Source organism: Heliangelus exortis, chromosome 13 (assembly GCF_036169615.1).
Source record: "Heliangelus exortis chromosome 13, bHelExo1.hap1, whole genome shotgun sequence".
In the NCBI taxonomy this organism is placed as follows: domain Eukaryota; kingdom Metazoa; phylum Chordata; class Aves; order Apodiformes; family Trochilidae; genus Heliangelus; species Heliangelus exortis.
Window position 1 is genome coordinate 17,588,374 of NC_092434.1, and position 26,982 is coordinate 17,615,355.

Below are 26,982 nucleotides of genomic sequence, written 5' to 3' on the forward strand. Positions count from 1 at the left end.
CCCGTCACAGCCCGGTTCTACGCGGTCCATCCCGGGCCGGTTCGTGCGGCGCGGCTGCAGTGAGTCCTCCGGGCCGCCAGGGGGCGGGCTCGGGTCTTGCCCGGAGCGGGGCGGAGCATACGCGGGGCGGGGCTCCAGACCGGCGTCTGCCGCGTGAAGTGTCCGTTCGCCACCCGCTGCCGCCGCCGCCGCCATGGCTCTGCTCCACACCAGCCGCTTCCTCGCCGCCCCGCGCCTCGCCGCCCGCGCCAGGTGAGGGCTGAGGGACGCGCTCCCCCTCCGGGGCTGCCCGTGCGGTACCGGCGAAGGGGCTGCGCAGGGGCGGCCCCGTGAGGCGAGGGAGGCCGGTGAGGGGGCTGTGAGGGGAAGGGGTCCCGGTAGGCACCGCCGGTGACGTGCGCGGTGGGGCGGGGTGTTGCCGGGGGAACGGCGATCCGATTGGCTGGGGAGCGCGCGGGTCGGGGGCTGCGCGGCGCTGATTGGCTGCGGCCCGGCTGGGCGCCCCCCGGGCTGCCCTTGAGGAGCCGCTGTGGAGGGCGAGCGGGGCCGTGGGGAGGGCGCCCGGGGCACCGGGAAACGGGGCCGGGAGTACCCAGGGCGCCGGGAAACGGGTCTGGGATTGTCCTGTGCGCCAAGAAACAGGGCTGGGGCCATCCAGGGCACCGAGAAACGGAGCTGAGGGCACCGAGAAACGGGGCTGGGAGCACCCAGGGCACTGAAAAACGGGGCTGAGGGCACCCAGGGCACCGAGGAACGGGACTGGGATTGGGATTGCCATCCAGGGCACCGGAAAACGGAGCTGAGGGCACCGAGAAACGGGGCTGAGGGCACCCAGAGCACCGAGAAACGGAGCTGAGGGCACCCAGGGCACCGGGAAAGGGGCTGGGGGCACCCAGGGCACCGGGAAAGGGGCTGGGGGCACCCAGCAACTGAGGAACGGGACTGGGATTGCCATCCAGGGCACCGAGAAACGGAGCTGAGGGCACCCAGGAATGGGGCTGAGGGCACCCAGGGCACCAGGAAAGGGGCTGGGGGGACCCAGGGCACGGGGAAAGAGGGCTGGGAGCACCCAGGGCACCGAGGAACAAGGCCGGGGGTACCCAGGAACGGGGCTGGGGGCACCCAGGGCACCAGGAAAGGGGGCTAGGATTGCCCTGTGCACCAAGAAACAGGGCTGAGGGCACCCAGGGCACTGAGAAATGGGGCTGGGGGTACCCAGGGCACTGGGAAAGGGGCTGGGAGTACCCAGGGCACCAAGAAACGGGGCTGAGGGCACCCAGGAACGGGGCTGGGGGCACCCAGGGCACCGAGAAAGGGAGTCGGCGGCACCCAGGGCACTGAGGAACGAGGATGGGGGCACCCAGGGCACCAGGAAACGGGGCTGGGATTGTCCTGTGCACCAAGAAACGGGGCTGGGGCCATCCAGGGTACTGAGAAATGGAGCTGAGGGCACCCAGGAACAGGGCTGGGAGCACCCAGGGCACCAGGAAAGGGGGCACCCACTGAGGACTGGGGCTGGGATTGCCCTGTGATCCAAGGAACGTGGTGAGGGTGCTGCTGGCAACGTGCACTGTGCATCAGGGTGTGAGGGGCCCATGTTCTGTGACGTGGAGCTGGGGTGATGGGGGGAACCATGCAGTGGGGCTGGGGGGATCCTGTGCACCAAGAAACGGGGCTGGAGACCCCCTTGTGCAGGGTGCAGTGGGGCTGGGGTGCTGCTGGTGGTGGTGCTCTGTGCACCAGGGACCCCGTGTGCTGTGAAATGGGGCTGGGGTCCTGCTGGGGGTGTGCAGTGGGGCTGGGGGGGGACCCTGCACTGTGAAATAGGGCTGGGACACTGCTCCCCCTCATGGATCTTGTGGTGAGGCTGAGGGGACCCAATACAGCATGGAAAGGGACCAGAGGGTGCTGTCAGGATGCAGGGGTGCCCCTGTTAGAGCCAGGACTTCAGGGGTACCGACCTGGCATGAGCAGGAGGGGAGCAGGGAGAACCAGTAAAGACCAGTTCAGCACTAGCAGCTCCAGGCTCTGCTGTCTCTGAAGCCAGAGCTGCTCTCCAGCCTCCTGGTAGGCTCTAAAGAACAGCTCCTTTTCCTTGCTGGGAAGCAGTGGGATTTTTCTTTCCTCATTACAGCACATAAAGATTATTAGATATTGATTAATGCTGCACAGCCTCTCTGCAATGTGAAATACTCCCATCCCAGCTTCTCCCCAAGCTCTGCTCAGTCAGGAGGTAGAAAAAAAAAAACCACCTGGAGGTTGTGTTTTCTGCCCTTGGAGTGTGGGTGGCCAAAGGGAGGGCTTTGCTTTCCTCAAGCTTGTTACACAGCAAACTAAATGACCAAATTACATCAAGGTCACCCAAAAGGGATGAGATCACCTGGAAGGGGTACAGCCCAGCCCTGGGGTAAGGACAAAACCTCTGTGCACAGCTCCAGTTGCTTTGGAAAAGTGACTCCTCACCCTGCAAGAGGGGATGCCAAGCAGTGCTGAGCAGTTTCTCTTTCCTTCAGCACCTTCACGTGGTTCTGAGCTGTTTCAACTGCCCTGTGCTGGGTGAAGAGATCTGGATTGGTTAAAGTGTCTGCCTTGACATGCACATGCTGAGTGACAAGACTGCTGCTGGGTCACCAGGCAGCTATTTTAAGTGCCCTTCTTGGTGGGAAGCTTCCTGAAGCTGACTGGGCAACAGATTTTTAGGCTTGAAAGGATGATAGTAGCCAGCAGGCACTACATTGTTTTTGTGTAAATATTTGCTTGTAGCTGTGGTTTCTGCTCTGCTCCTGCTTGCAGAGCTGCTGTGGGGGATTTGGCAGAAGGTTTTGAAATCCAGTATCTGACTGTGCTGTACCTCAGGGAACATGGGTTGGCCTCTTCACAATGGGAGCCTTCTCTGGCCTTGTGAACTTCCTTACCTCCAGGAGATCTGGCTTTCTGGGCTTTGGTGGAGTCTGTGAGCACACTCTGAGGTGTCTGAAGCTTGGGCTATGAGCTCCACCATGGTTTTGAAAGGTTTATGCAGTTCCTGGGGCATTTTCCTACCTTCTCTCTGTTCCACTGTGCTTTAGGGCAGCTCAGAAGTTTGGCTGAAGGATACAGGGACTGCCTGAGTGTCTGCTCAGCATCCCAGCTCTGCCTTGGCCCCTGTGTCCAGGTTCATGTCCTTCCCTTGGCTCACATCAGGTGTCCTTCAGGTAGTTCAGCCCCAGCTTTAGGAGTTTTCTCTACTTTTCATGGAGTTTTCTCCACTGGAATACCTCCAGCCTGGCAGAGAGGATGTGAATTTTATAACTTTGACCTTTATCCAAGACTGGTGCTCTTTTAATTGCTGGAAATAAATTATAGCTCAGCACAGGGGTGACAATGTGACAGAGGGGCAGTGGTGTGTCAGGACCTCTGGCCTCAGATTCCTGCTGGCTCTCTTCTCCCAACCCCCCAGCTGGAAAGTTTTGCCTCTGTGATCTCTTGGATATCTTGATGGATTTGGACAACAGCCTGGACTTTTTTTTCCTGTCTCCCTGAGAGCTCAGCTCCCTGGAAAGAGCAAAGGAATCTTTCTTTGGCCTTCACCTGAAGATCTTCAGGCTGATAACAGGAAAATCAGTCCTAACCCTACCCCTTGCTGCCTTAAGCTGATGAAAGACCAGCTCAGAACAAAAGTACTTATCTCTCAGGAGTGCTGCAGCTTAAGTAAATGCCTGCAGGATCAGCATTAATTACAGCAGTAATGAATTAATAGTCCAGTGACCTGCTTAAGTGTTTGCAGGATCAAGGCCTAAATAACCCAAAGGCTTGTAAGCTGCTTGGGGAAATTCTGGCACAAAGGAGGTGTCCTCACCTTCTCCCAAGCAGCAGCTCCTGAAAATAGATGTTCAGGCTCCTGCAGCCCTCAGCACCCAAATAATTTGGGAAAAGGTGAGCTGCAGGGAGACACACTCCTGGGCAGAGCCTCTTTCTCTCTTCCCCTGCCCCTCATTGCCAGGAAGGTGTTGGGCAGAGCCTCTTTCTTTGTTCCCCTGCCCCTCATTGCCAGGAGGTTTTTTCCAAAGCAGTGTTTTCCTAAACCTGTGGATCTTGGGAAGCTTTGCTCCCATCCTGACAGCCCCAGTGCCTCTGCAGGGTGTGTGCTGTTGGCACAACTGACTCATCCTCCTCTCTAAACTCATCCTGACCTTACCCAGAGAGGTAATTAAGAGTTGTTAGTGGTCTAGACAATTCTGAGCCCATCTGCCATTTTTAAACTACCCAAGATGGCTCTGCTTTGGATGTCTTGGCTGTCCTTTTTCCCACAGAACTTGTCAAGAGGAGAAATGGAGGTTTTCTATTTATTTGGAAATCCTGTGCTGATGGGGAAAACAGTTAAATCTGAAGAGGGCTGATTCTGTTTGAGGTGCTAAGGAGATGCAGTCTCCACACACAGGCAAATGCAAAGGTTTGGGACAGTGCCTGGGTGATGCTGGGAGTCAGGATGCTCAGAGCTGCCTGGAGTCATAATCTTTAATAATCTTTTTGTCAGGAGGGAGCTGTTGCAGCCCTAACCCTCTGCCAGGGGGGCTGAAAACCACCACACTGCTTCTCTTGCACAACACAGGAGCTCAGACAGAGGCTGTGGCCAAAGAGAATGAGGGGTTTCTTTTTATAGCCTGGTCTGTTGTGCCCTTGGCATTAAGAGAGCCTTCAGGATGTGCTGCCAACAGGGCAGAAGCAGGTGGGTGGGTGGGTGGCAGAGTGGCACAAAAGCTCCTCCTCACACAGGGAGGTTTCCTGCTTGACAGCAAGGGAAGGAGTTGTCACTTTTGTCACACGCTGGGGAGAAAGAGTCCTCTGCCATTGCCAAGGAAACAGTGTTGGGTGACAACATCCCTCATCCAGTGAGACAGTTTGTAGGGCAGGGAGGGAGAAATCCCTTCCTTACCTCACTTAGCAGGCAAAGCAGGTTGGTTTCCAGGAGTTTGGAAGAGGCTCTGGATTTGTGCTCTGTGCACCTCCCAGTGCCTCTGTGCACTGCCCAGTGACCCTCAGTCACTGGGGTCTGGCTGAGGTCCCACTCAGGCACACAATCCCAGCTCTGGGCTAGGAGAAGATGGCACTTGGCCAGAGGATGAGAGGCTGAGGCTCATGTTCTGGGGCCTTTCTGGTGGGCCAGCTCAGGACAGCAGGGCCAGTCCCAGGCTTGGGAGGTCTTGGAGAGGTCGGGCATCTTCAGCCAAAGTGGACTGAGACTTGTTCTGCACTGTAGGGTGCAGTGCTTAGAGGAGTTGCTTAAAGGATCAAAGAGTTACAAGGAGTGGTGTTTTTTCACCCCTGGACAATTATCTCACCACTGTTTGTACCTTTTTCAGTGGTTAAAGACCAGATTTTGGATTTTCTTCCTAGCCGTGTTAGAGCATGTCCCTGCCCAGCTTCCAACCCTAATTTTTAGCCTCTATTTTTTTTTCCCCTTCAGCTCATGGTGGTCCCACGTAGAGATGGGTCCCCCCGACCCCATCCTGGGGGTGACAGAAGCTTTCAAACGTGACACCAACTCCAAGAAGATGAACCTGGGTGTGGGGGCATACCGGGACGACAACGGGAAGCCGTATGTCCTGAACTGCGTCCGCAAGGTGAGGAGGGGATAAAACAGGGAACCTGGGGCTTATCCCCATCCAGTTAAATCCAATTTGTTGCCAATTTCCATGAGCTCTCCAGCCTGGCTGCCCTCTGAACTTCAAGGTATTCCTGGTGCTCCCTAGGCCAGCCCACACTGGAGGGAGGAGCTGACATTGTCCCCTTCATGGATTAGTCTTAGAAATTCCACTGAGCCCTTGTTACCAGTTTCTCCCTAAGCCAGACTGAAACTCCAGCCCAGGGAGCTGGATGTGGGTGCTGCCCTTGAGGGGATTAAAGAGCCTTTCAGGGTTGCAAGCATAGAAATAGACCACCAAATGGGAAGCAGCTGTCACAGGCTGGTCTCCTGGCAAAGGGAGGACATGTTGTCCACGTTTCTCCTCAGGATGGGGTTTAAAGCCATCCCTTGCCCTGGTTCTCCCTGGGTCAGCACATGCTGGTTCTGGGTTATGGCTGAGGAGGCTGCAGTCACAGGAACAGTTCCCTGGTGGTATCTGAATGCTGCCAGAGTCCATCCTCTTGCCCTGGCAGTGCAGGAGGGGTTCCTGGAGTGTTCCAGATGTTGCTGTATTTTACCTGAGTGTGGCTCTTTGTCTGCTGTTCTCACTTCTGTTCTCTGATCCTGTTAGGTAGGGACTTGGGCTGATTTCTGATGCTGGGTCTGTTTGAAAAATAGAAATGAACCAAACTGGGAGGTGCTGTGTGGAAGGGTTGGGTGAGCTACCTTCCAGACAGGCTGCTTTCAAAACTCCCTGGGGTTTCTGTTTTTTTCTTTTTTTTTTTTTTAACTTGATCCATCCTCGGGCTTCTGGATTTAATTTTTTTTTTTTTTTAAACTTGATCCATCGAGTTCAGTAACACTCCCAGCATGCCAAGGGCCTGTTTTGGGGAGGTCTCCCTGTGTAGAGACAATCTCTGCCCTCCAGCAAGGGCCACACTTCCTGCAGGAAAAGCTCCCACTTGGGCAGCAGCACTGACTCCTCACGGGCTGGAAGCTCTGCTCTCCTCTGGCTCCAGTGGGTTTCCTGGCTATGCCTTCCTTGCTGAATGTGTGTTGTCCTTCCCAGGCAGAGGCCATGATAGCATCCAAGAAGATGGACAAGGAATATTTGCCCATTGGGGGGCTGGCAGATTTCACCAGGGCATCAGCAGAGCTGGCTCTGGGGGAAAACAGCGAGGCGTTCAAGAACGGGCGGGTGAGCAGGGGATGGGGAGCAGGGGGTGGGGAGCAGGGAGTGGGGAGCAGGGAGTGGGGAGCAAGGGGTGGGGAGCAGGGGGTGGGGAGCAGGGGGTGGGGAGCAGGGGGTGGGCAGCAAGGGTGGGGAGCAGGGGTTGGGGAGCAGGGGGTGGGCAGCAGGGGGTGGGGAGCAAGGGATGGGGAGCAGGGGTGGGGAGCAGGGGCTGGGGAGCAGGGGGTGGGGAGCAGGGGTGGGGAGCAGGGGTGGGGAGCAGGGGCTGGGGAGCAGGGGGTGGGGAGCAGGGGTTGGGGAGCAGGGGTTGGGGAGCAGGGGGTGGGGAGCAGGGATTGGGGAGCAGGGGTTGGGCAGCAAGGGTGGGGAGCAAAGGGTGGGGAGCAAGGGGTGGGGAGCAGGGGTTGGGGAGCAGGGGCTGGGGAGCAGGGGGTGGGCAGCAGGGGGTGGGCAGCAGGGGGTGGGCAGCAGGGGTGGGCAGCAGGGAGTGGGGAGCAGGGGGTGGGGAGCAAGGGTGGGGAGCAGGGGGTGGGCAGCAGGGGGTGGGGAGCAGGGGTGGGGAGCAGGGGGTGGGGAGCAGGGGGTGGGGAGCAGGGATGGGGAGCAGGGGTGGGGAGCAGGGGTGGGGAGCAGGGGGTGGGCAGCAGGGGGTGGGCAGCAGGGGGTGGGGAGCAGGGGTGGGGAGCAGGGGTGGGGAGCAGGGGGTGGGGAGCAGGGGGTGGGGAGCAGGGGTGGGGAGCAGGGGATGGGGAGCAGGGGGTGGGGAGCAGGGGGTGGGGAGCAGGGGGTGGGGAGCAGGGGGTGGGGAGCAGGGGGTGGGGAGCAGGGGGTGGGGAGCAGGGGGTGGGGAGCAGGGGCTGGGGAGCAGGGGGTGGGCAGCAGGGGGTGGGGAGCAGGGGGTGGGGAGCAGGGGGTGGGGAGCAGGGGGTGGGGAGCAGGGGTGGGGAGCAGGGGCTGGGGAGCAGGGGGTGGGCAGCAGGGGGTGGGGAGCAGGGGGTGGGGAGCAGGGGGTGGGGAGCAGGGGGTGGGGAGCAGGGGGTGGGGAGCAGGGGGTGGGGAGCAGGGGTGGGGAGCAGGGGGTGGGGAGCAGGGGGTGGGCAGCAAGGGTGGGGAGCAGGGGTTGGGGAGCAGGGGGTGGGGAGCAGAGGATGGGGAGCAGGGGCTGGGGAGCAGGGGCTGGGGAGCAGGGGGTGGGCAGCAGGGGCTGGGGAGCAGGGGGTGGGCAGCAAGGGTGGGGAGCAGGGGTTGGGGAGCAGGGGGTGGGGAGCAGGGGGTGGGGAGCAGGGGGTGGGGAGCAGGGGTGGGGAGCAGGGGGTGGGGAGCAAGGGGTGGGGAGCAGGGGGTGGGCAGCAAGGGTGGGGAGCAAGGGGTGGGGAGCAGGGGGTGGGGAGCAGGGGTGGGGAGCAGGGGTGGGGAGCAGGGGGTGGGGAGCAAGGGGTGGGGAGCAGGGGGTGGGGAGCAGGGATGGGGAGCAGGGGGTGGGGAGCAGGGGGTGGGCAGCAGGGGTGGGCAGCAGGGGTTGGGGAGCAGGGGGTGGGGAGCAGGGGGTGGGGAGCAGGGATGGGGAGCAAGGGGTGGGGAGCAGGGGTTGGGGAGCAGGGGTTGGGGAGCAGGGGTTGGGGAGCAGGGGTGGGGAGCAGGGCGTGGGGAGCAGGGGGGGGAGCAGGGGTTGGGGAGCAGGGGGTGGGGATGAAGGGGTGGGCAGCAGGGGGTGGGCAGCAGGGGGGGGGAGCAGGGGGTGGGGAGCAGGGGGTGGGGAGCAGGGGGTGGGGAGCAGGGGTTGGGGACCAGGGGTGGGGAGCAGGGGGAGGGGAGCAAAGGGTGGGGAGCAAGGGGTGGGGAGCAGGGGCTGGGCAGCAGGGGCTGGGCAGCAGGGGTGGGCAGTGCTGTCTTGGCCCCTGGTTGATGTGAGGGTGCCCATGTAGTGGAACAATTGGCAGGGGTCTCATGCCTCTGAGTTGCAAGCTGGCCCAAAGCAAACTGCTTCTGAAGGCTGGGGTGAAGCAGCCCTTCCTGAGGAGGGAAATAACCCTGCCTTGGGAACAGCAACTCCCATCCAGCTCCCTGCAACTGGAGTTGCTGAGCCACGTGGTCCCCTCCAGCCTCATGTCCCTGTTTGGGTGTTAATGCTGAGGCAGGGACAGAGATTGGTGGCTGCTCAGATCCATCTCTTTGTTTCCTCCCCTGCAGTATGTCACTGTGCAGGGTATTTCTGGGACCGGATCTCTGCGAATCGGAGCCAACTTTTTGGTGAGTCCACGGCCAGTGGGGGAAGGAAAGGACATCTTTTGACCAGAGCTGAATCTCTGGGGGGTTTTACCTGCCTGAATCTGTTCAAGCTGTATGAACACTGTGTCCTTCTCTTGATCAGCAACGTTTCTTCAAGTCCAGCCGTGATGTGTACCTACCCAAACCATCCTGGGGCAACCACACCCCCATTTTTCGGGATGCTGGGCTGCAGCTTCAGGCTTATCGCTATTACGACCCCAAGACGTGCAGCCTTGACTTCTCTGGAGCCATGGATGACATTTCTGTGAGTTGCCTTTCAAAAAGCACAGAATAATTTGGGTTGGAAGGAAGGGACCTCCAAGGGTCACCCAGCCCAACCCCCCTGCAGTCAGCAGGGACACCCTCACCCAGCTCAGGTTTGGAACCAGGTGCTGGTGCTGGCAGGTTTCTGCCAGCTGGGCTGGGAGTGACTCGGGGTGAGGCATCACTGCTCTGCTCCTGCCAAGCTCTTGGTGGCTTCAAAGCCTCCAGTGGCTTCAGAGTTCCCAGCAGCAATGGCCAAATCCCCTCCCTGGACACCCCCTCCCCCCTTCACTTACCTACACCAAGAAGAACAAACCTATTTATATAAATAATATAATTAGAAATATAATTATATATATTATATAAATATAATAATATATATCATACAATAATATAATTGTAAATATAAAAACAGACACCTTTTCCCCAAGCTATTCTCACTGTCACTCACTCCCCCCAAAGCCAGCTGGGAGGGGGCTGGTGGTGAGACCCCCAAACACTGTGGTTCCCAGCCTGTCCTGGGGCCTGACCCTCACTCCTCTCATAGAACCACAGAATAATTTGGGTTGAAAGGAAGGGACCTCCAAGGGTCACCCAGCCCAACCCCCCTGCACTCAGCAGGGACACCCTCACCCAGCTCAGGTTGCTCAGAGCCTCCTCAAGCCTCACCTTGAATATCTGCAGGGCTGAGGCCTCAGCCATGGGCAACCTGTGCCCTTGTTCCCCCATCCTCATGGCAAAGAACTTGTTCCTAACATCCCACCTAAATCTCCTCTCCTTCAAACCACTGCCCCTCATCCCATCACTCCAGGCCCTTGCACACAGTCCCTCTCAGCCTTCCTGGAGCCCCTTCAGACACTGGGAGGTCACTCTGAGGTCTCCCTGGAGCCTTCTCTTCTCCAGGCTGAACCCCCCCAGCTCCCTCAGCCTGTCCTCACAGCAGAGGTGTTCCAGCCCCCTGAGCATTTTCCTGTCCCTCCTCTGGCCCCACTCCATCAGGCCCTTCCTGTGCTGAGGGCTCCAGACCTGGATGGAGGTGTAGGTGTAGGGATCATCTTGCTTTAGCCTAAACATGGTGTCTGAAGGCATCATATCAAGCCTTAAAGCCTTGCAGAGCTTGTCTAAGCCGTCCAGGGCAAGAGTCTCATCTCAGCTGCTCAGGAGGTGCTCGGATCTCATTAATAATTCATCTCCTGTAACATCTTTCTTTAGAAAATTCCAGAGAAGAGCATCATCCTCTTGCATGCTTGTGCTCACAACCCCACCGGGGTGGATCCCCGGCAGGAGCAATGGAAGGAGCTGGCAGCTACAGTGAAGGTGAGCAGCAGTGTTCCAGGGGCACCGTGCTGCTCCTGGGAAATCCACATCTCTGGGCATTCGTGGGTGGCATGAGGCCTTCACTGCTCTAAAGGTTACCCCCTTCCCTGAGGCCAGGAGGGGTGTCTTGTTCCTGCTCTGGAGACAGGAGCCAACAAGTGCACCCATAAAGCTTCTAGCTGGCTGCCTGATGTTCTACTGGCACCTTCCCAGGAAGCCAGGGGAGGGAGAGCACTGAAAGGAGAGCAGCAGGGTTGAAAAAGGAGAGCAGCAGGGTTGAAAAAGGAGAGCAGCAGGGTTGAAAGAGTGAACTGTGGTAGCTGCACGGGGAGCTTTCATCTGCTTGGTGTCTCCATGCAAGCTTCAGCTGGAGACAGAGAGGGACAGGTCCTTCCTTCATCCTTCTCTTCCTCCTCCCTGCTGTGCTCCCAAGCTGTAGGCAGTGACATTTGGCTTGGGGATGCCAAATGTCCTGAGAATTGATAGATACCAAAGCAGCCCCTTTGGCCTGCAGGTGACTGTCCCTGGGTTATCTGCCTGGAGGTCTTGGAAGGGCTGGTACCTGCCCAGCATTCCCAGGTGGTTTTCCTGGAAACTGACAATACAAGGGACACTGAAACGGAGTAACTCATTGCTGCTGAATCCACTTCTGCCTCCTGGGCCAGACTGCATGTCCCATAACTGCACTGAGGGGGGGGTTTACCTGCTGTTGTGGTGTGTGGTGGGCAGCTGGGGGGGTTTGAGCTGCCTTCCCTCTGGCAAATGACAGGGAACGCCTCCACTTGGGAAGAACAGTTGCCATTGAGGAGGCTGCTGCCTGCATGGCTCTTCCCAGCCTACTGCCCTGTTCCCTGGGGGGATGTTCTCCTCCTGTGATGCTCTCTCCTCTCTTTGCTGGCAGAAAAGGAACCTCCTGGTGTACTTTGACATGGCCTATCAGGGCTTTGCCAGCGGGGACATCAACAGGGACGCCTGGGCCGTGCGGCATTTCATCGAGCAGGGCATCAATGTCCTCCTGGCACAGTCCTATGCCAAGAACATGGGGCTGTATGGTGAGTAGGGCAGGTGTGATCAGAGAACACGGGGCTGTATGGTGAGTAGGGCAGGTGGGATCAGAGAACACGGGGCTGTATGGTGAGTAGGGCAGGTGGGGTCACAGAACACGGGGCTGTATGGTGAGTAGGGCAGGTGGGATCAGAGAACACGGGGCTGTATGGTGAGTAGGGCAGGTGGGGTCACAGAACACGGGGCTGTATGGGGAGTAGGGCAGGTGGGGTCACAGAACACGGGGCTGTATGGTGAGTAGGGCAGGTGGGATCAGAGAACACGGGGTTGTATGGTGAGTAGGGCAGGTGGGATCACAGAACACGGGGCTGTATGGTGAGTAGGGCAGGTGGGATCAGAGAACACGGGGCTGTATGGTGAGTAGGGCAGGTGGGATCAGAGAACACAGGGCTGTATGGGGAGTAGGGCAGGTGGGGTCACAGAACACGGGGCTGTATGGTGAGTAGGGCAGGTGGGATCAGAGAACACGGGGCTGTATGGTGAGTAGGGCAGGTGGGGTCACAGAACACGGGGCTGTATGGGGAGTAGGGCAGGTGGGGTCACAGAACACGGGGCTGTATGGTGAGTAGGGCAGGTGGGATCAGAGAACACAGGGCTGTATGGTGAGTAGGGCAGGTGGGATCAGAGAACACGGGGTTGTATGGTGAGTAGGGCAGGTGGGATCACAGAACACGGGGCTGTATGGTGAGTAGGGCAGGTGGGATCACAGAACACGGGGCTGTATGGTGAGTAGGGCAGGTGGGATCACAGAACATGGGGCTGTATGGTGAGTAGGGCAGGTGGGATCAGAGAACACGGGGCTGTATGGTGAGTAGGGCAGGTGGGATCAGAGAACACAGGGCTGTATGGTGAGTAGGGCAGGTGGGATCAGAGAACACAGGGCTGTATGGGGAGTAGGGCAGGTGGGGTCACAGAACACAGGGCTGTATGGTGAGTAGGGCAGGTGGGGTCACAGAACACGGGGCTGTATGGTGAGTAGGGCAGGTGGGATCAGAGAACACAGGGCTGTATGGGGAGTAGGGCAGGTGGGGTCACAGAACATGGGGCTGTATGGTGAGTAGGGCAGGTGTGATCACAGAACACGGGGCTGTATGGTGAGTAGGGCAGGTGGGGTCACAGAACACAGGGCTGTATGGGGAGTAGGGCAGGTGGGATCAGAGAACACGGGGCTGTATGGTGAGTAGGGCAGGTGTGATCACAGAACACGGGGCTGTATGGGGAGTAGGGCAGGTGGGGTCACAGAACACGGGGCTGTATGGTGAGTAGGGCAGGTGGGGTCACAGAACACGGGGCTGTATGGTGAGTAGGGCAGGTGGGATCACAGAACACGGGGCTGTATGGTGAGTAGGGCAGGTGGGATCAGAGAACACGGGGCTGTATGGTGAGTAGGGCAGGTGGGATCACAGGGAAAAAACCTTTGAGGTCATCCAACCACTGATGTAGCACTGACAAAGCTCTCAGCAGCTCTGTGGAATGTGCATCAGGTCCTAGGAGATCATCAGATCCTAGGATCCTAAACTAGCTGCATTTCCACAGCTAAAAGCAGTGTTGCTGCCATGGCCTGTCTGATGAGGTGCAGTTTCTTGAGTAAATCTCTTTCTGTTTTAATCTTATCAGTAATTTGATAACGTAGATTTTACAACATGGCAGGATAATTGCTTTCAGACAGTGGTACACAGCAACCTCAGCAGGACTCAGGTGGTGTGGATACTCTTGCAGCCAGGGTGCTGGAGGAGAACCCCACTGCCTCCAGGCTTTAGCAGCCAGTGCCTTTCTGCTGCCTGCATTCATCAGGGCACAGGAGACAACCTGCTGGTGGGAGGAGAACCTCCTGGGAGCTGCTGGACACCCTTCTAGGGCTCTCTGCTCAAGCCAGGAGGCTGGAGACCCTTCTAGGGCTCTCTGCTTAAGCCAGGAGCTGCTGGAGACCCTTCTAGGGCTCTCTGCTTAAGCTGAGAGCTTCTGGAGACCCTTCTAGGGCTCTCTGCTTAAGCCAGGAGCTTCTGGAGACCCTTCTAGGGCCCTCTGCTTAAGCCAGGAGCTGCTGGAGACCCTTCTAGGGCTCTCTACTTAAGCTGAGAGGTTCTGGAGACCCTTCTAGGGCTCTTCTCAAGCCAGGAGCTTCTGGAGACCCTTCTAGGGCTGTGCTTAAGCCAGGAGCTTCTGGAGACCCTTCTAGGGCTCTGCTTAAGCCAGGAGCTTCTGGAGACCCTTCTAGGGCTCTGCTTAAGCCGGGAGCTTCTGGAGACCCTTCTGGGGCTCTCTGCTCAAGCCGTGGGGTGTCTCTGTGAGGCAGAGGCAGGGACCTGACTGCCCCTCTTTCAGGAGAACGTGTGGGTGCCTTCACGGTGATCTGTCACGACGCAGAGGAAGCCAAGAGGGTGGAATCTCAGCTGAAGATCCTGGTCCGCCCCATGTACTCCAACCCCCCCATGAACGGAGCCCGCATCGCCTCTGCCATCCTCAACACCCCTGACCTTCGGAAGGAGTGGTAAGAGGGGGAGTCCTGCTGCTTGCTCAGGGCAGGGAGGTGTGCCCTGTGCTGTGCTGCCTGTTGTGAGTAGCTCATCACTTCAGGGGTACAGTCAGAACCAGGTGTCACCTCTTTCCTCTGGAGAAATCCCTGCTCGTGTCCCGGCACCAGCTGGTATCAGTCCAACGTGACACAAACAGCTTTCCCTTGTGTTACCAGGGCAGTAAAGTGTAGATCATACAACTTTCAGGTTGGAAAGGACCTTAGGGATCATCTGGTCCAAGCCCTCTAATATTATTGTTTATCTGAGATGTCCCAGCACACCCTGAAGCTGAGACTTCCAACTTTCCCTAGTGGGGGAATCCACCCCTTCCCCTGGGAGACCATTCCAGGGTCTGACTGTCCTCAGGGTGAAAAATTTCCTTGTTGTGTTCAGTCAGAATCTCCCCAGGAGCACCTTGTGCCCATTGCCCCTCATCCTGTCCATGGGAATCCACCCCTTCCCCTGGGAGACCATTCCAGGGTCTGACTGTCCTCAGGGTGAAAAATTTCCCTCTTGTGTTCAGTCAGAATCTCCCCAGGAGCACCTTGTGCCCATTGCCCCTCATCCTGTCCATGGGACTCCTTGTAAACAGGGAGTCTCCATCTGCTTTGGAGCTGCCCTTTAGGTACTGGAACATCATAACAAGGTCTCCCCTGAGCCTTCTCAAGGATGTACAGACTCAGTTTTCTCAGCCTCAGAGGGGTAAAGGAGGGGATAAAGCTCACAGAGGGTTGAAGTCTGCAGGAGGTCTGTCCAGAGAGTGGAAAAGACTGACTGAGGTGTTGTAGGCATCTGTCTCACAGTGGGGAAGTGGAAGCCACCTGGGAATAAGCCCCAGGAATGTAACCCACGTGCCCTAAGCCTGCTTCCTGGCATCAGCCTGTGCTGTTTTCCCAGCCCCTCAGTGTCCTGCTCCTGCCAGCAGCTGGCCTGGCAGAACAAAGGCTGGCAGTGTGCTGCTGCTTTGGCAGGCTGGCAGCTCTGCCTGATCCAGGACCCAGTGGAGATGTCTCCTGGCTCTGTTGCCTGGGAGCAGGGATGTCTGCTGCTTCTGGGAGGAGCCCTTGCAGGCTGCAGTTGTCTTTGGATGATTATTTTGTCTGGGTTTGGGCAGTGCTGGCACCAGGGCTCCTACTTGCAGGTGGGTTTCAGAAGTGAGAGGTGTTGGTACTCTGGTAGCAGTGTTCAGCAGCTTTGGAATAAATAAATAGGAGTCAGCTCCTGGTAACCAGGGGAAAGAAGCAGCTGCCCAGCTGAAACTGCAGGTTCATGCTCTCTGGTCTTTGCTCATCTGCATCCCTCATGGTTTTGGGGTGTGAGACCCTTCCACGTGGAGAGGGTTGATTCCTGGTAGTGGCAGGGAGGGAACAGACAGCACTGGTGCATCCCAACTGTCCTCTTAAATGGTTCCTGGGTTGGTTTCTCAGGCTGGTGGAGGTGAAGAGCATGGCTGACAGGATCATCAGCATGAGGACTCAGCTGGTGTCCAACCTCAAGAAAGAGGGATCTTCCCACAACTGGCAGCACATCACTGACCAGATTGGCATGTTCTGCTTCACTGGGCTGAAGCCAGAGCAGGTAAACACTCTTCTTGTGGATTCAAAGTGTCATTTGTGGTCCTTGGTGGTGAGAATTTGACTGCAAATGCCAAAATGCACCCTCATGGGGAATTCTTCCTCCAGGAGGAACATCCTCCCAGCTTGGAGCACTGGAGCATTGCAAGGACCCAAGTCCTGCTCTGTGCCCTGCTGTGCTGTGGGGGCTGAAAGCAGACATGGGCTGCTTATCTGGCAAAGGAAACTGTCACTTGGTGCAGCTCTGAGGTGACCCTAAAAGCCAGCTCAAGCAAGGTGACAACACCTGCAGGGTTTGTGTGTTGCCCCAGGGCTGAGCACATCTCTGGTGGTTTGTCAGGTGCCCTGCAGGCTGTGGGATGCCATGGCTGCTGGCTCCCAGTTGACTTCCAGTTCTGGCAAGCTGGGGGAATGTGTGCTGAGCTGTGCAGTGCTGAGCTGTCCTGTGCTGTCCCTGTGGTCGTGTCCCTGTGGTCGTGTCCCTGTGGTCGTGTCCCTGTGGTCGTGTCCCTGTGGTCGTGTCCCTGTGGTCTTGTCCCTGTGGTCTTGTCCCTGTGGTCTTGTCCCTGTGGTCTTGTCCCTGTGTTATCCTGTACTGTCCTGTGCTGTCCTCTGCAGTGCAGTGCTGAGCTATGCAGTGCTGTGCTGAGCTGAGCTGTCCCTGTGCTGTCCCTGTGCTGTCCCTGTGCTGTCCCTGTGCTGTTGTCCCTGTGCTGTTGTCCCTGTGCTGTTGTCCCTGTGCTGTTGTCCCTGTGCTGAGCTGTGCTGAGCTGTGCTGAGCTGTCCCTGTGGTCTTGTCCCTGTGTTATTCTGTGCTGTCCTCTGCAGTGCAGTGCAGTGCTGAGCTGTGCAGTGCAGTGCTGTGCTGTCCTGTGCTGAGCTGTGCAGTGCAGTGCTGAGCTGTGCTGAGCTGTCCCTGTGCTGTTGTCCCTGTGCTGAGCTGTGTTGTCCTGTGCAGTGCTGTGCAGTGCTGTGCAGTGCTGTGCAGTGCTGAGCTGTGCTGAGCTGTCCCTGTGGTCTTGTCCCTGTGTTATTCTGTGCTGTCCTCTGCAGTGCTGAGCTGTGCAGTGCAGTGCTGAGCTGTGCTGAGCTGTCCCTGTGTTGTCCCTGTGCTGTTGTCCCTGTGCTGTTGTCCCTGTGCTGTTGTCCCTGTGCTGTTGTCCCTGTGCTGAGCTGTGCTGTGCAGTGCAGTGCAGTGCTGTGCAGTGCTGTGCAGTGCTGTGCAGTGCTGTGCAGTGCTGTGCCAGCAGTCCAAGGCTGGCCTGGAAGTTGAACTCTGCTCTGTCCCCCAGGTGGAGAGGCTGATCAAGGAGTTCTCCATCTACATGACAAAGGACGGAAGGATCTCTGTGGCAGGAGTTACCTCGGGCAATGTGGGCTACCTGGCTCATGCCATCCACCAAGTCACAAAGTAAAGACAAAGCTGTGCCCTGGAGCTGGTGGCCTTCCCTTCCCCACTGGTTGAAGATGGGAAGGGAAACGAGCAAAATGCTTCCAACCACAGCACCTGACGCTGCTGCTGAATGTATCTTGTAGACAAGTTGTTGTAGAAGCCTAGTCCAAACAGCCCTGCACTGCAGAGCAGGGACATCATCGCTGGCTCCCACTCCTCACAGCCATTCTCCCCTCCAGTCCATCCTTGTCCATCAGCCCCAGCATCCATCTGCACTGGAGGAAGCAAATACCTAACTCTGCCATCCCACTGGTAGAGGCACCAAAGGCTTCCCCAGGCTCCTTTCTCCATGAGAAGGCTTTGTGAGGCTGTTGTGGCCTCTGGCCCGAGTGGCAAGGGATGAGGAGCTGGGTGGGCTGAGTGGGAGGGCTGCTCGGGTGTGTCCCTGCCACCTCCTCAGCTGGTCACTGCTGCCAGCAGGCTCCGTCCTTCCCTGGCCTGGCCTGGGGCTGGGCAGGGCCAAAGCCATTTCGTCTTAACAGCCAGCTCTGAGGACTTCTCACGGCTAAAAATCTCCATTGGCTTTGCTCATTCCATGTGGGAATCTCTTCAGATGTAATTCACGGTGGCACTGGTATGTAGGATGGACCCCTGACCCTCCTCTAAACCTTCCTGGTTCTCCTGACTTCACTCCTGGGCCCTGAGGGGGAACAATTTCTGATCCCGCCCAATAAGAACCTCACCTGAAAACTGCTCTGTTGGTCTCTGCCTCTCCCCTGCCTTGCACCAGCCACAGCAGCCCCTCCCTGTGCCCCAGAAGTCCTTGTGTGTGCACCCCAAAGCCATGTCCACCCTCACTGGAGGCCGCAGGGTTTCCCTTTCACCTGGTCTCTTCAGACAGATTTCTGATTTTATCAGAAAACAGGAGGGAAAGATCTCGAGGAATGTCTGAGTCCATGACTCAAAAACCACTCTGTTCTTCCAAAGCCAGTGTCCCTGAGGCCCTGTGACTTGATGGACTTTTTTAATCCAAATAAACTGGTGCATGGCTGTGTCAAGCTGGGGGCTTCCTCCTGTCAGTGTGCAGCTGGATCCTGTCCCTTCTGTGCACCAAATTCTCCCAGCACCAGGGATCTGTTGTCACCACAGCTGAGGAGCCCGTGTAGGGCAGTTCCCAGTCGTGTGCCCCAAGAACAGGAGGGGTTGGGGCTGATGCTGCCCCAAGTGGGAGCCACTGTCACAGCCCTGAAATGGAAGCTGTGAGGGGGTTCCCAAAAGGAAGCTGAACATGAGCCAGCAGTGTGCCCAGGTGGCCAAGAAGGCCAATGGCATCCTGGGCTGGCTCAGGAACAGCGTGGCCAGCAGGTCCAGGGAAGGGATTCTGCCCCTGTGCTCAGCCCTGGGGAGGCCACAGCTTGAGTCCTGTGTCCAGTTCTGGGCCCCTGAGCTCAGGAAGGAGATTGAGGTGCTGGAGCAGGTCCAGAGAAGAGCAAGGAGGCTGGGAAGGGATCCAGCACAAGTCCTGTGAGGAAGGGCTGAGGGAGCTGGGGGTGTTGAGGCTGGAGAAGAGGAGGCTCAGGGGAGACCTCATCACTCTCTCCAACTCCCTGAAAGGAGGTTGGAGCCAGGGGGGGGTTGGGCTCTTTTCCCAGGCAACTCTCAGCAAGACAAGAGGGCACAAGAGGTCTCAAGTTGTGCCAGGGGAGGTTTAGGTTGGACATGAGAAAGAATTTCTTTCTGGAGAGGGTGATCAGCCATTGGAATGGGCTGCCCAGGGAAGGGGTGGATTCTCCATCCCTGGAGATATTTCCAAAGAGCCTGGATGTGGCACTCAGTGCCATGGGCTGGGAACCACGGGGGGAGTGGATCAAGGGTTGGACTTGATGAGCTCTGAGGTCCCTTCCAGCCCAGCCCATTCTGTGATTCTATGAAAAGCCCCGTGCCTGGACACCGCAGCACGCTGGAGCAAGCCCAGCTAGGGATGGTCTCTGAGAAAGTGTGGGCTCTCTCCAGCCGCTGTCACGTTTGCCAGGATATTTAGCAGCGCTGTCCTCATCTCCCATTCCTGCACACGGACCCATCCATCTCCCGGGAGCCAGCCCGGGGCTGCCCGGTGCTCACGGGCCCGGGGAGAGCCGGAGCTTCCCTCCCTTCCCGACAGAGCCGGCGTGTCAGGGCCACGGGTGTTTACATGGCCCGATGCCCACGGCTGCCGCTTCCTCCCGTTTGTGCAATCGACCACGTTCCCTGCCCCGGGTGCTGCTGCCTCATGGCGATGGGTTCTGCGGTCCGGCTCGGTCCTGCCCGGCTCCGGAGCCGCCGGTCCCGAGGCCTCTTCCCGGTGAAGGTGGAGCCGGAGCACAGCGCTGCCTGCCCGTCCTCTCCCTGCCTGCGGGGCGCCGGGGATGACCTGGGAGGGGTTTCCCGGAGCTGGGAAGCTCCTGACCCCCTGCTCCCCGCCGCTGGGGAGGCTTCCCCGGGCCGGGGGCGGACTACAAGCCCCGGCGTGCAGCGGGTGGGGCGGTGCCGGCGCTGCGCTGCCGCCGAGCCCAGTGGGACCGGAGCCGGGGCCGAGCGGAGCCGAACGGGCTCCCACCGCCCGGTGAGTGGGGCCGGGACACGCGGGGGGTGGGTGTCCCCCGGGGGGATGGAGCGTGGGGAGGAGGACGACGACGGGCGGGCCCCTGCAAAAGCGGGGTGACCCGCACCACCCCCGGGCTCGCCGCCCCCGGTGCGGGGAACCCGACGGGGCCGTGCGGTGCGGAGCGGAGCCACCCTTGGAGAAGCTGTCGCTCTCATGGTTGTCGCCGGGTCGGTAGCTTTGTCCGGGAGGAAGGGGCAGCCGGGCAGCCTCCAGCATCCTCCTCCCGCCCTGGGTGGGGGCGTCAGGCAAAGCCGACCCACGCGTGGCAACGGACTCACCGGCCTGGGAATCTAGGACCTGGGATCTTTCCTCCCCATGCTCCTGGGCAGCTGTTCTTCTTCCCCCTCCCCAGAGATCTTTGAAGAGGATTCATAGCCTGAGTGTGGGATTAAATAGCCGGGAAGCACAGGGTGGGCTGGCCAGGAAGTCTCTGGACACATCTTGTACAGGAAAGAAAGAAATTTCCCTTGGCTGTGTAGGTCCCCGTGAAGCCCTGCCAGGTTGGGAGGCTTGATCTGGGATGCACTGGGATGAGATCTGGGCCGGCCAGCTCCAAAGGGCTGCAGTGCTGGAAACACCAGATCTCCAGGTCCAAAGGCTTCTGAGCCATCTCATGCCGATGGTCACCCTGGGGGTGCCCTGGATGGGGCCAGTCCTGCTTTTCCTGTTTATGTGGTGTTCCTACTGCGTGCACGGGTTGTTCTGCTGAGCCCAGTCTTGACCTTTCCCCAGCAGCCAGTGCACAGCAGCTCTCGCAGAGCCTGCAGGGATCGGGGTTGGAAATCAGGAAGCGAGCCGTGCCGCAGGGGCTCGGTGGGTCCTGCAGTCATTAACACCCAGTCCTCCATCCCCTTCCAGCCCAGCGCCTCTTCCCCACGCTGCTGTGGCCCCATGGAGCCAGTGCTGGCAGAGGAGCCTCCTCGAGGTGCTCAGCTGAGCCCAGTGCAGGAGCACTAGTGGGCTGTGGACCGTGGTGTGTGTCACCCGAGGAGGGACAATGGCTCAGGGCTCCGGGAGCATCAACAGCGACTACAAGGACTGGGAGTGGAGCGCTGACGCCGGGGAACGGGCCAGGCTTCTGCAGAGCCCCAGCGTGGAGACGCTGCCAAAGAGTGGGGAGAGCCAAGGGAATGGTCTGGGGGCCACGTCAGCTTTGGGAGCTGTCTTCATCGTGGTCAACGCTGCCCTCGGGGCCGGGCTGCTCAACTTCCCCGCTGCCTTCAGCATGGCCGGCGGCGTGGCCGTGGGCATCACGCTGCAGATGGTGAGAGGGTGGAGAAGGGACGGTCCCCTGCTTGGGGAAGGGGTGTGGAGGAGACATGTGGAGCCTCAGAAGGGGCTCGGGGAGGACCTGGCTCCTGGGAAGAATCCCTGTTGGGTGAGGTGCACCGGAGAGATCAGGGGTGGCTGCCTGGGGTGGCTTTGAGGGCAGGCTGTTGCCTCAGTATCCCCTCCCTGTCTCTTTACCACCCCAGTGCATGCTGATCTTCATCATTGGAGGCTTGGTCATCCTGGCATACTGCTCACAGGCCAGCAACGAGCGGACCTACCAGGAGGTGGTGTGGGCTGTGTGTGGGAAGGTGCCCGGGGTGCTGTGTGAGGTGGCCATCGCCATCTACACCTTCGGAACCTGCATCGCCTTCCTCATCATCATCGGAGACCAGGAGGACAAGAGTAAGTGAGTGCCACAGGAAAAATAACCATTTGCTGTCCCTTTGGCTGGAAGGGGACAACGACCTGGCCACCCCGTTTGTCCCCACAGTCATTGCTGCTCTGGTGACGGAGCCTGAGGAATCCGGGAGCAGCCGCTGGTACACGGACCGCAAGTTCACCATCAGCATCACTGCCTTCCTCCTGATCCTGCCCCTCTCCATCCCCAAGGAGATCGGCTTCCAAAAATATGCCAGGTGTGTGGGGAGGGTCCTCCAGTGCTGGGAGCCAGCCAGCAGCCACCCACCCACCCCCAGGCCCAGGGAATGGGGAGCAGAAACACCAAGGTTGTAGCAGTGTATCTGAGGGCTTGGACATCTCCGCCTCAGTTTCTCCATCTGGGAAGCAGAGGAGCTGCTGAGCACTGTGTGTTGTACCCCGGGGTTTGTGTCCCTCCCTTCTTCTTGCTGGAGGAAGCAGGGAGAGGTGCTTTCAACTGTGATGTCCCCTGGCTTGGGAGCTGGCCATCCAGCAGAAGGGAGAGCCAGGAGGGGTCCCAGTCTGGGTGGCAGCTCCAGCTGCACAGGGCAGCCCCTGAGCACAGTGGGGTTGTCTTGGTATCTGCTTTGGGATCAGCAGCCCCTGAGCAATGTGGGGTTGTCTTGGCATCTGCTCTGGGGACAGTGGGTGACAGTGTTTGGCATATCCCCCCGGGAAGGGAGAGCAGGGGTGGTCCTGATGGGAAGGAGTGAGGTGTCCTGAGCTGTGCAGGGAGGAAGATGGGGCTGGAGAGGCTGGAGGAGACCATGCATAGAGCAAGGAGGTAGCACACTGATGGTCTCCTGTCCCCTCTTGCAGCTCCCTAAGTGTGATTGGCACCTGGTATGTCACAGCAGTCATTATCATCAAGTACATCTGGCCTGACAAGGAGCTGGTGCCTGTGGAGATCCCCACCAGGTGAGTGCAAGGGTGCTGGTGCTGCTGGTGGCCATCAGGGTGTTGTGGGCTGCAAAGCCTGGGGACAGATCCTTCACAAGTCCCCTCGCTGGGCCTGGGGATGCTCTGAGCTGCCAAAAGCTCCCAAGTGTTTGCAAGTCTGCATGTTACAGAGAGGGGGTGGTGAAGGAGAGGAAAAAGATCTCTTGGAGGTCTCCATCAAAGGTTTTTTGGGAGAGTTGATGGACTTTTCACTGATGGACTTTTCACTGATGGACTTTTCACTCTGATCCAGCAGGGGCCTGGAGTTCCCTGTGCAGTGCTTGTGCTCAGCCAGCAGCCAGGGCTGTGTCTCTTGTAGGATAATTTTGGTTATTCCCTCAGCCAGCACCCTGTGGCTTGTCCCCTCTGCTGTGGGTTGCAGACATTTATGGACCCAGTGGGAATTTTAGGGCACAGCAAAGTTCAGAACAGTTTTGGGCACTGCCCAGGTAAATCCTTATTTTTTAACTGTAATTTTTTTTTTTTTTTTTTGGTAAATCATTAATGTTGGCTGGTTCTGTCCCAGAGTTTCAGCAGAGTGCCAGGCCCTGGAAAAACCTCTCTCCATGCAGAGGCACCATCCTGGCTGGGGGGACACAGTAGCTGTGGGGTGGCAGAGGAGCGAGCCCATTGCTGAGCACCCCAGGGGCACTGGGGAGGGTGCCTGGCCTGATGGGTGGGTGTTTCTCTCCCACCAGCCCCTCCACCTGGACAGCTGTCTTCAATGCTGTGCCCACCATCTGCTTTGGCTTCCAGGTAAGGCCACGAGCCCAGACCTCCCCTTCTCACCCTTTCCACCACCTGGCAGGGACCGGTGTGGTCCAGGGATACTCCCTGGGGTGTTCATCCAAAACCTTCTTCTCCCCACCCCTCATGTCCAAAGCCCTCCCCCAGCTTTCTTGGAGCCCCTTCAGATATTGGAAGGTTGCTCTGAGCTCACCTGGGAGCCTCCTCTTCTCCAGGCTGAACAACCCCAATCCCTCAGCCTGGCTTCCCAGGGAGCTGCTCAGCCCTCTGAGCATTTCAGTGGCTCTGCTCTGGACACCTTCCAGGAGCTCTGTGTCCTTCTGCTGCTGGGGACTCCACAACTGGACCCAGCACTGCAGGGGGGGGCTGAGCAGAGCAGAGCCTCAATTAAAAATCAAGTAATAATAATGCAGCTGAACTCTGCACCTAGGATAGGGCAACCCTGATGCTAAGAACAGACTGGTGGAGAAGGACCTGGGGGTCCTGGTTGATGACAAAGTGGATTTGCCAGGGGACTCCAGCTCATCCCTGCTCTCTCCATGTCCCTGGCAGTGCCACGTCAGCAGCGTGCCCGTCTTCAACAGCATGAAGCAGCCAGAGGTGAAGACCTGGGGGGCTGTGGTGACAGTGGCCATGGTGATCGCTCTCTTCGTCTACACGGGCACTGGTGAGAGGATGCCATGGGGGTGCAGCATGATCCTCAGGGGGGCTGGGAGCTTCTGGAGGGCTGGGACCCTCTGGGCAGCACAGGGACAGAGCGGGGAGGGAGTGGTGTCCATTTCACTCCCGCTGTGATGCGACCCGGGCTACAACCCATCTGAGTCTGGTCCCTCAGACACACGTGCAGGAGGTTTGTCCCCATCCCCTCAGTTCAAGAAGGACAGGGAAGTGCTTGAAAGAGTCCAGCGCAGAGCTACTGAGATGATTAAGGGAGTGGAACATCTCCCTTATGAGGAAAGGCTGAGGGAGCTGGGTCTCTTTAGTTTGGAGAAAAGGAGACTGAGGGGTGACCTCATCAATGTTTTCAAATATGTAAGGGGTGAGTGTCAGGGAGATGGAGTTAGGCTTTTCTCAGTGGTGACCAGTGATAGGACAAGGGGTAATGGGTGTAAATTGGAGCATAGGAGGTTCAAGTTGAATATCAGAAAAAATTTTTTTACTGTAAGGGTGACAGAGCCCTGGAACAGGCTGCCCAGGGGGGTTGTGGAGTCTCCTTCACTGGAGACATTCAAAACCCTCCTGGACACGTTCCTAGGGGATGTACTCTAGGGGGCCCTGCTCTGGCAGGGGGGGTTGGACTAGATGATCTTTCCAGGTCCCTTCCAACCCCTAGGATTCTATGATTCTATGATCCCCTGCTGGCTGTCTCCTTCCTGGCAGGTGTCTGTGGCTTCCTGACCTTTGGGGCTGGTGTGGAGCAGGACATCTTGCTGTCCTACCCCTCCAATGACATCCCTGTTGCCCTCGCCCGGGCCTTCATCATCCTCTGTGTGCTGACCTCCTACCCCATCCTGCACTTCTGTGGCCGGTGAGCACGGGGAGGGAGACATGGGGGGTGGTGGTGGGGGCAGCACAGGGACCCCCCTGGCCTGACCCTGTGCCTGCAGGGCTGTCCTGGAGGGTCTCTGGCTCCGTTACACCGGGGTGACAGTGGAGGAGGACGTGGTTCGGGAACGGAGGAGGCGCCTGCTTCAGACCATCAGCTGGTTCCTCCTCACCCTCCTCCTGGCCCTCTTCATCCCTGACATTGGCAAAGTCATCTCTGTCATTGGGGGCTTGGCTGCCTGCTTCATCTTTGTCTTCCCAGGTAGGGCACCCCGAGATGCTCGGAGGCCGGGGGAGGTCTCTTGGCCTTGTGTCTCCAATAGGGAGAAAGCAGGATGGAGACCAGGAGGATTTTAGAGAAGGGAAAAAGGGTGGCGTGGGGTGGGTTGGTAGCTCAGCCATGTTGACCACACTCTCTGCTATCTCATGGGGTGTGTGGCTCCTTGGTTTGTGGGGTGTCTGCTCAGCCCTTGCCTGGGAATAATCTGCCTCCTCTGCCTTGCAGGGCTCTGCCTGATTCAAGCCAAGCTCTCTGAAATCCAAGAAACCAGGGCTATCAGGTAAGCAAAGTGTGCTGCTTCTGTCCCCACTTCCCCTGTGGATATTGGGGTGAGGCTGAAGGTCCCCTCTAAACACCCCCTGCCCTGCCTCTGCAGCTGGTGGGCCCAGGTCAGCTATGGGGTGTTCATGGTCACCCTTGGAGCCTTCATCTTTGGCCAGACGACTGCCAACGCCATCTTCATGGACCTCACAGCCTGACTTCTCCCGTGGGCTGGACCACACTGCTGCTGTGGGGATGCAGATTTCCCCTAGGACCAAAGGGAAGGGGGGAGAAACCACGTTGGGAAGATCCAGAAGGAGTGTTGCCATCCAGGGCTCGGCTGAAGGAGCTCTCTGGGGGTTTGAATCTCGTTGTCTTAACACACCAGGCAGTCAGGCTTCTCCCCTCAGCCCTGACTCCCTGGTGAGCATCACTACAAAGGGACCTGGAGTCCAGGTCAAGCCCTTTCTGTCCCTCCAGCATGGACATCCCTACCTTAGACATCCCCAAGGGGTCAGGGTTGGGGTTTGGGAAGGCATGCTGCTCTCCCCAGCCTGCCCCTCTGCTGGTGGAGCTCCTCTCCCCAGCTTCATCTCCCCCCAGCGTTGGTGGGAGAGTGTGTTTTACATAAAGGGAACTAGAAATAATGTGTATCAGACATTGTCCTCTTCTGTGTCAGTGTTTGCCTTGAACTCTGCTCTTTTTTCCTGACTCTCATCTTGCCAGTCTTCTGTCCCTACTCTCACCTCTCCCTCTGCCTGGGATGTGCTTTCTGTTACAAAGTGGGATCATCACTTTCAGCCTGACTTTTTTTTTATGGGGAATGGGGACAGGGCCAGGATAGGGACACCCTGGTGCAATGGTTCCCCTGCCAGGAGTTGCTCACTTGCTAGAGAAGGTGCTGTGGCTGGAGACACCACCCTAGAATAAAATTATTCCCCAAATTCCCAGTCAGGAAGGTATCCAGAGAATGGGACTAGGCCAGATTTTGAGGGACACTTTGGGGATAAAGCAGTCTTGATCAATCTGTTATATATTGGTTCCTTGGTTGCTTACACTCTCTGGGGCTGGGGCTGTGCATCACCTGTCTGGATAACTTCACTTCTGCTCTCACTGGAATCACCAGTTCCCCAGCTCCACGTTTGGCTGGGGGGAGTTAAACCTCAGCAGCAAACTGCTCTGGTTCAGTCTCGGAGTTCCTTGGTTTGGCTTCTAAAACCCTGGGGGAGGGAGAACTCATCTCCATCCATCGCTGTGTCTGTGTTGAGGGTCCAGCCCAGCTCTGTGCACCGTGGGCTTTGCTCCTCCTGAATCTTCTGAAAGGAGCCCTGGTTGTCATGGGGGAGGATGGACCATGGAGTGCTCCGGATTTTTCAGGTGGGCTCTGTCTCTCTGGAACCAGTGGGTGGGAGGACAGCACACAAGTGCTTCCCTGACGTGGAGCCATTTGATCTCTCCCCACTCGTGCTTGATGCAGAGCTGGAGGTGGCCCTGCTGGAGAAGGAGGAAGAACCCCAGGAAGAGCAGGGATATTTGGCAGGAGTTCCCTTCCTGCCTTCTCCCAGGTACCTCCAACCTTGGTGTCCTGGATTTTTCCCAAATCCAGCCCCTGCCTGCCCACTGCCCCCGGCTCCTGCCTCAGAGGGTGCTCCCCCTGCCCCTTCTCCTCCCGGGACTCCTCCC

At 58.3% G+C, this 26,982-nt stretch overlaps 2 protein-coding genes across 3 annotated transcripts; both read left to right on the top strand.

Annotated features, from left to right (window-relative positions):
- Window positions 1–75: 75 nt before the first annotated feature.
- Window positions 76–18,250, top strand: GOT2 (glutamic-oxaloacetic transaminase 2). The gene is made up of 10 exons (XM_071757118.1): window positions 76–252; window positions 5,447–5,603; window positions 6,675–6,803; window positions 8,988–9,047; window positions 9,169–9,330; window positions 10,542–10,646; window positions 11,548–11,698; window positions 14,037–14,202; window positions 15,655–15,805; window positions 17,094–18,250. The coding sequence occupies exons 1-10, from the start codon at window positions 194–196 to the stop codon at window positions 17,214–17,216; spliced, it is 1,263 nt and encodes a 420-aa protein (XP_071613219.1). The 5' UTR covers window positions 76–193; the 3' UTR covers window positions 17,217–18,250.
- A 2,362-nt stretch (window positions 18,251–20,612) lies between these two features.
- On the top strand, window positions 20,613–26,099 carry SLC38A7 (solute carrier family 38 member 7). 2 transcript variants are annotated; one of them, XM_071757120.1, is made up of 10 exons: window positions 20,613–21,102; window positions 21,314–21,512; window positions 21,601–21,745; window positions 22,347–22,445; window positions 23,165–23,222; window positions 23,766–23,880; window positions 24,594–24,741; window positions 24,821–25,020; window positions 25,264–25,318; window positions 25,415–25,957. In XM_071757120.1, exons 1-10 carry the CDS (start codon window positions 20,836–20,838, stop codon window positions 25,515–25,517), a joined length of 1,389 nt encoding a protein of 462 aa, XP_071613221.1. In that variant the 5' UTR covers window positions 20,613–20,835; the 3' UTR covers window positions 25,518–25,957. The 2 variants fall into 2 exon arrangements, with proteins under 2 accessions (XP_071613221.1, XP_071613223.1); XM_071757122.1 differs by lacking the exons at window positions 24,594–24,741; window positions 24,821–25,020; window positions 25,264–25,318 and having other exon boundaries at window positions 20,700–21,102; window positions 25,415–26,099.
- The last annotated feature ends 883 nt before the right edge of the window (window positions 26,100–26,982 follow it).

Excerpts from the sequence above, each read along its gene's own strand:
- GOT2 (XM_071757118.1), top strand. The coding sequence starts at position 194 with ATGGCTCTGCTCCACACCAGCCGCTTCCTCGCCGCCCCGCGCCTCGCC. Across the intron at positions 9,048-9,168 it reads GAATCGGAGCCAACTTTTTG|CAACGTTTCTTCAAGTCCAG; the intron begins GTGAGTCCACGG and ends TCTCTTGATCAG. Across the intron at positions 11,699-14,036 it reads CAAGAACATGGGGCTGTATG|GAGAACGTGTGGGTGCCTTC; the intron begins GTGAGTAGGGCA and ends CCCCTCTTTCAG.
- SLC38A7 (XM_071757122.1), top strand. The coding sequence starts at position 20,836 with ATGGCTCAGGGCTCCGGGAGCATCAACAGCGACTACAAGGACTGGGAG. Across the intron at positions 22,446-23,164 it reads CCTGTGGAGATCCCCACCAG|CCCCTCCACCTGGACAGCTG; the intron begins GTGAGTGCAAGG and ends CTCTCCCACCAG. Across the intron at positions 23,223-23,765 it reads CCATCTGCTTTGGCTTCCAG|TGCCACGTCAGCAGCGTGCC; the intron begins GTAAGGCCACGA and ends TGTCCCTGGCAG.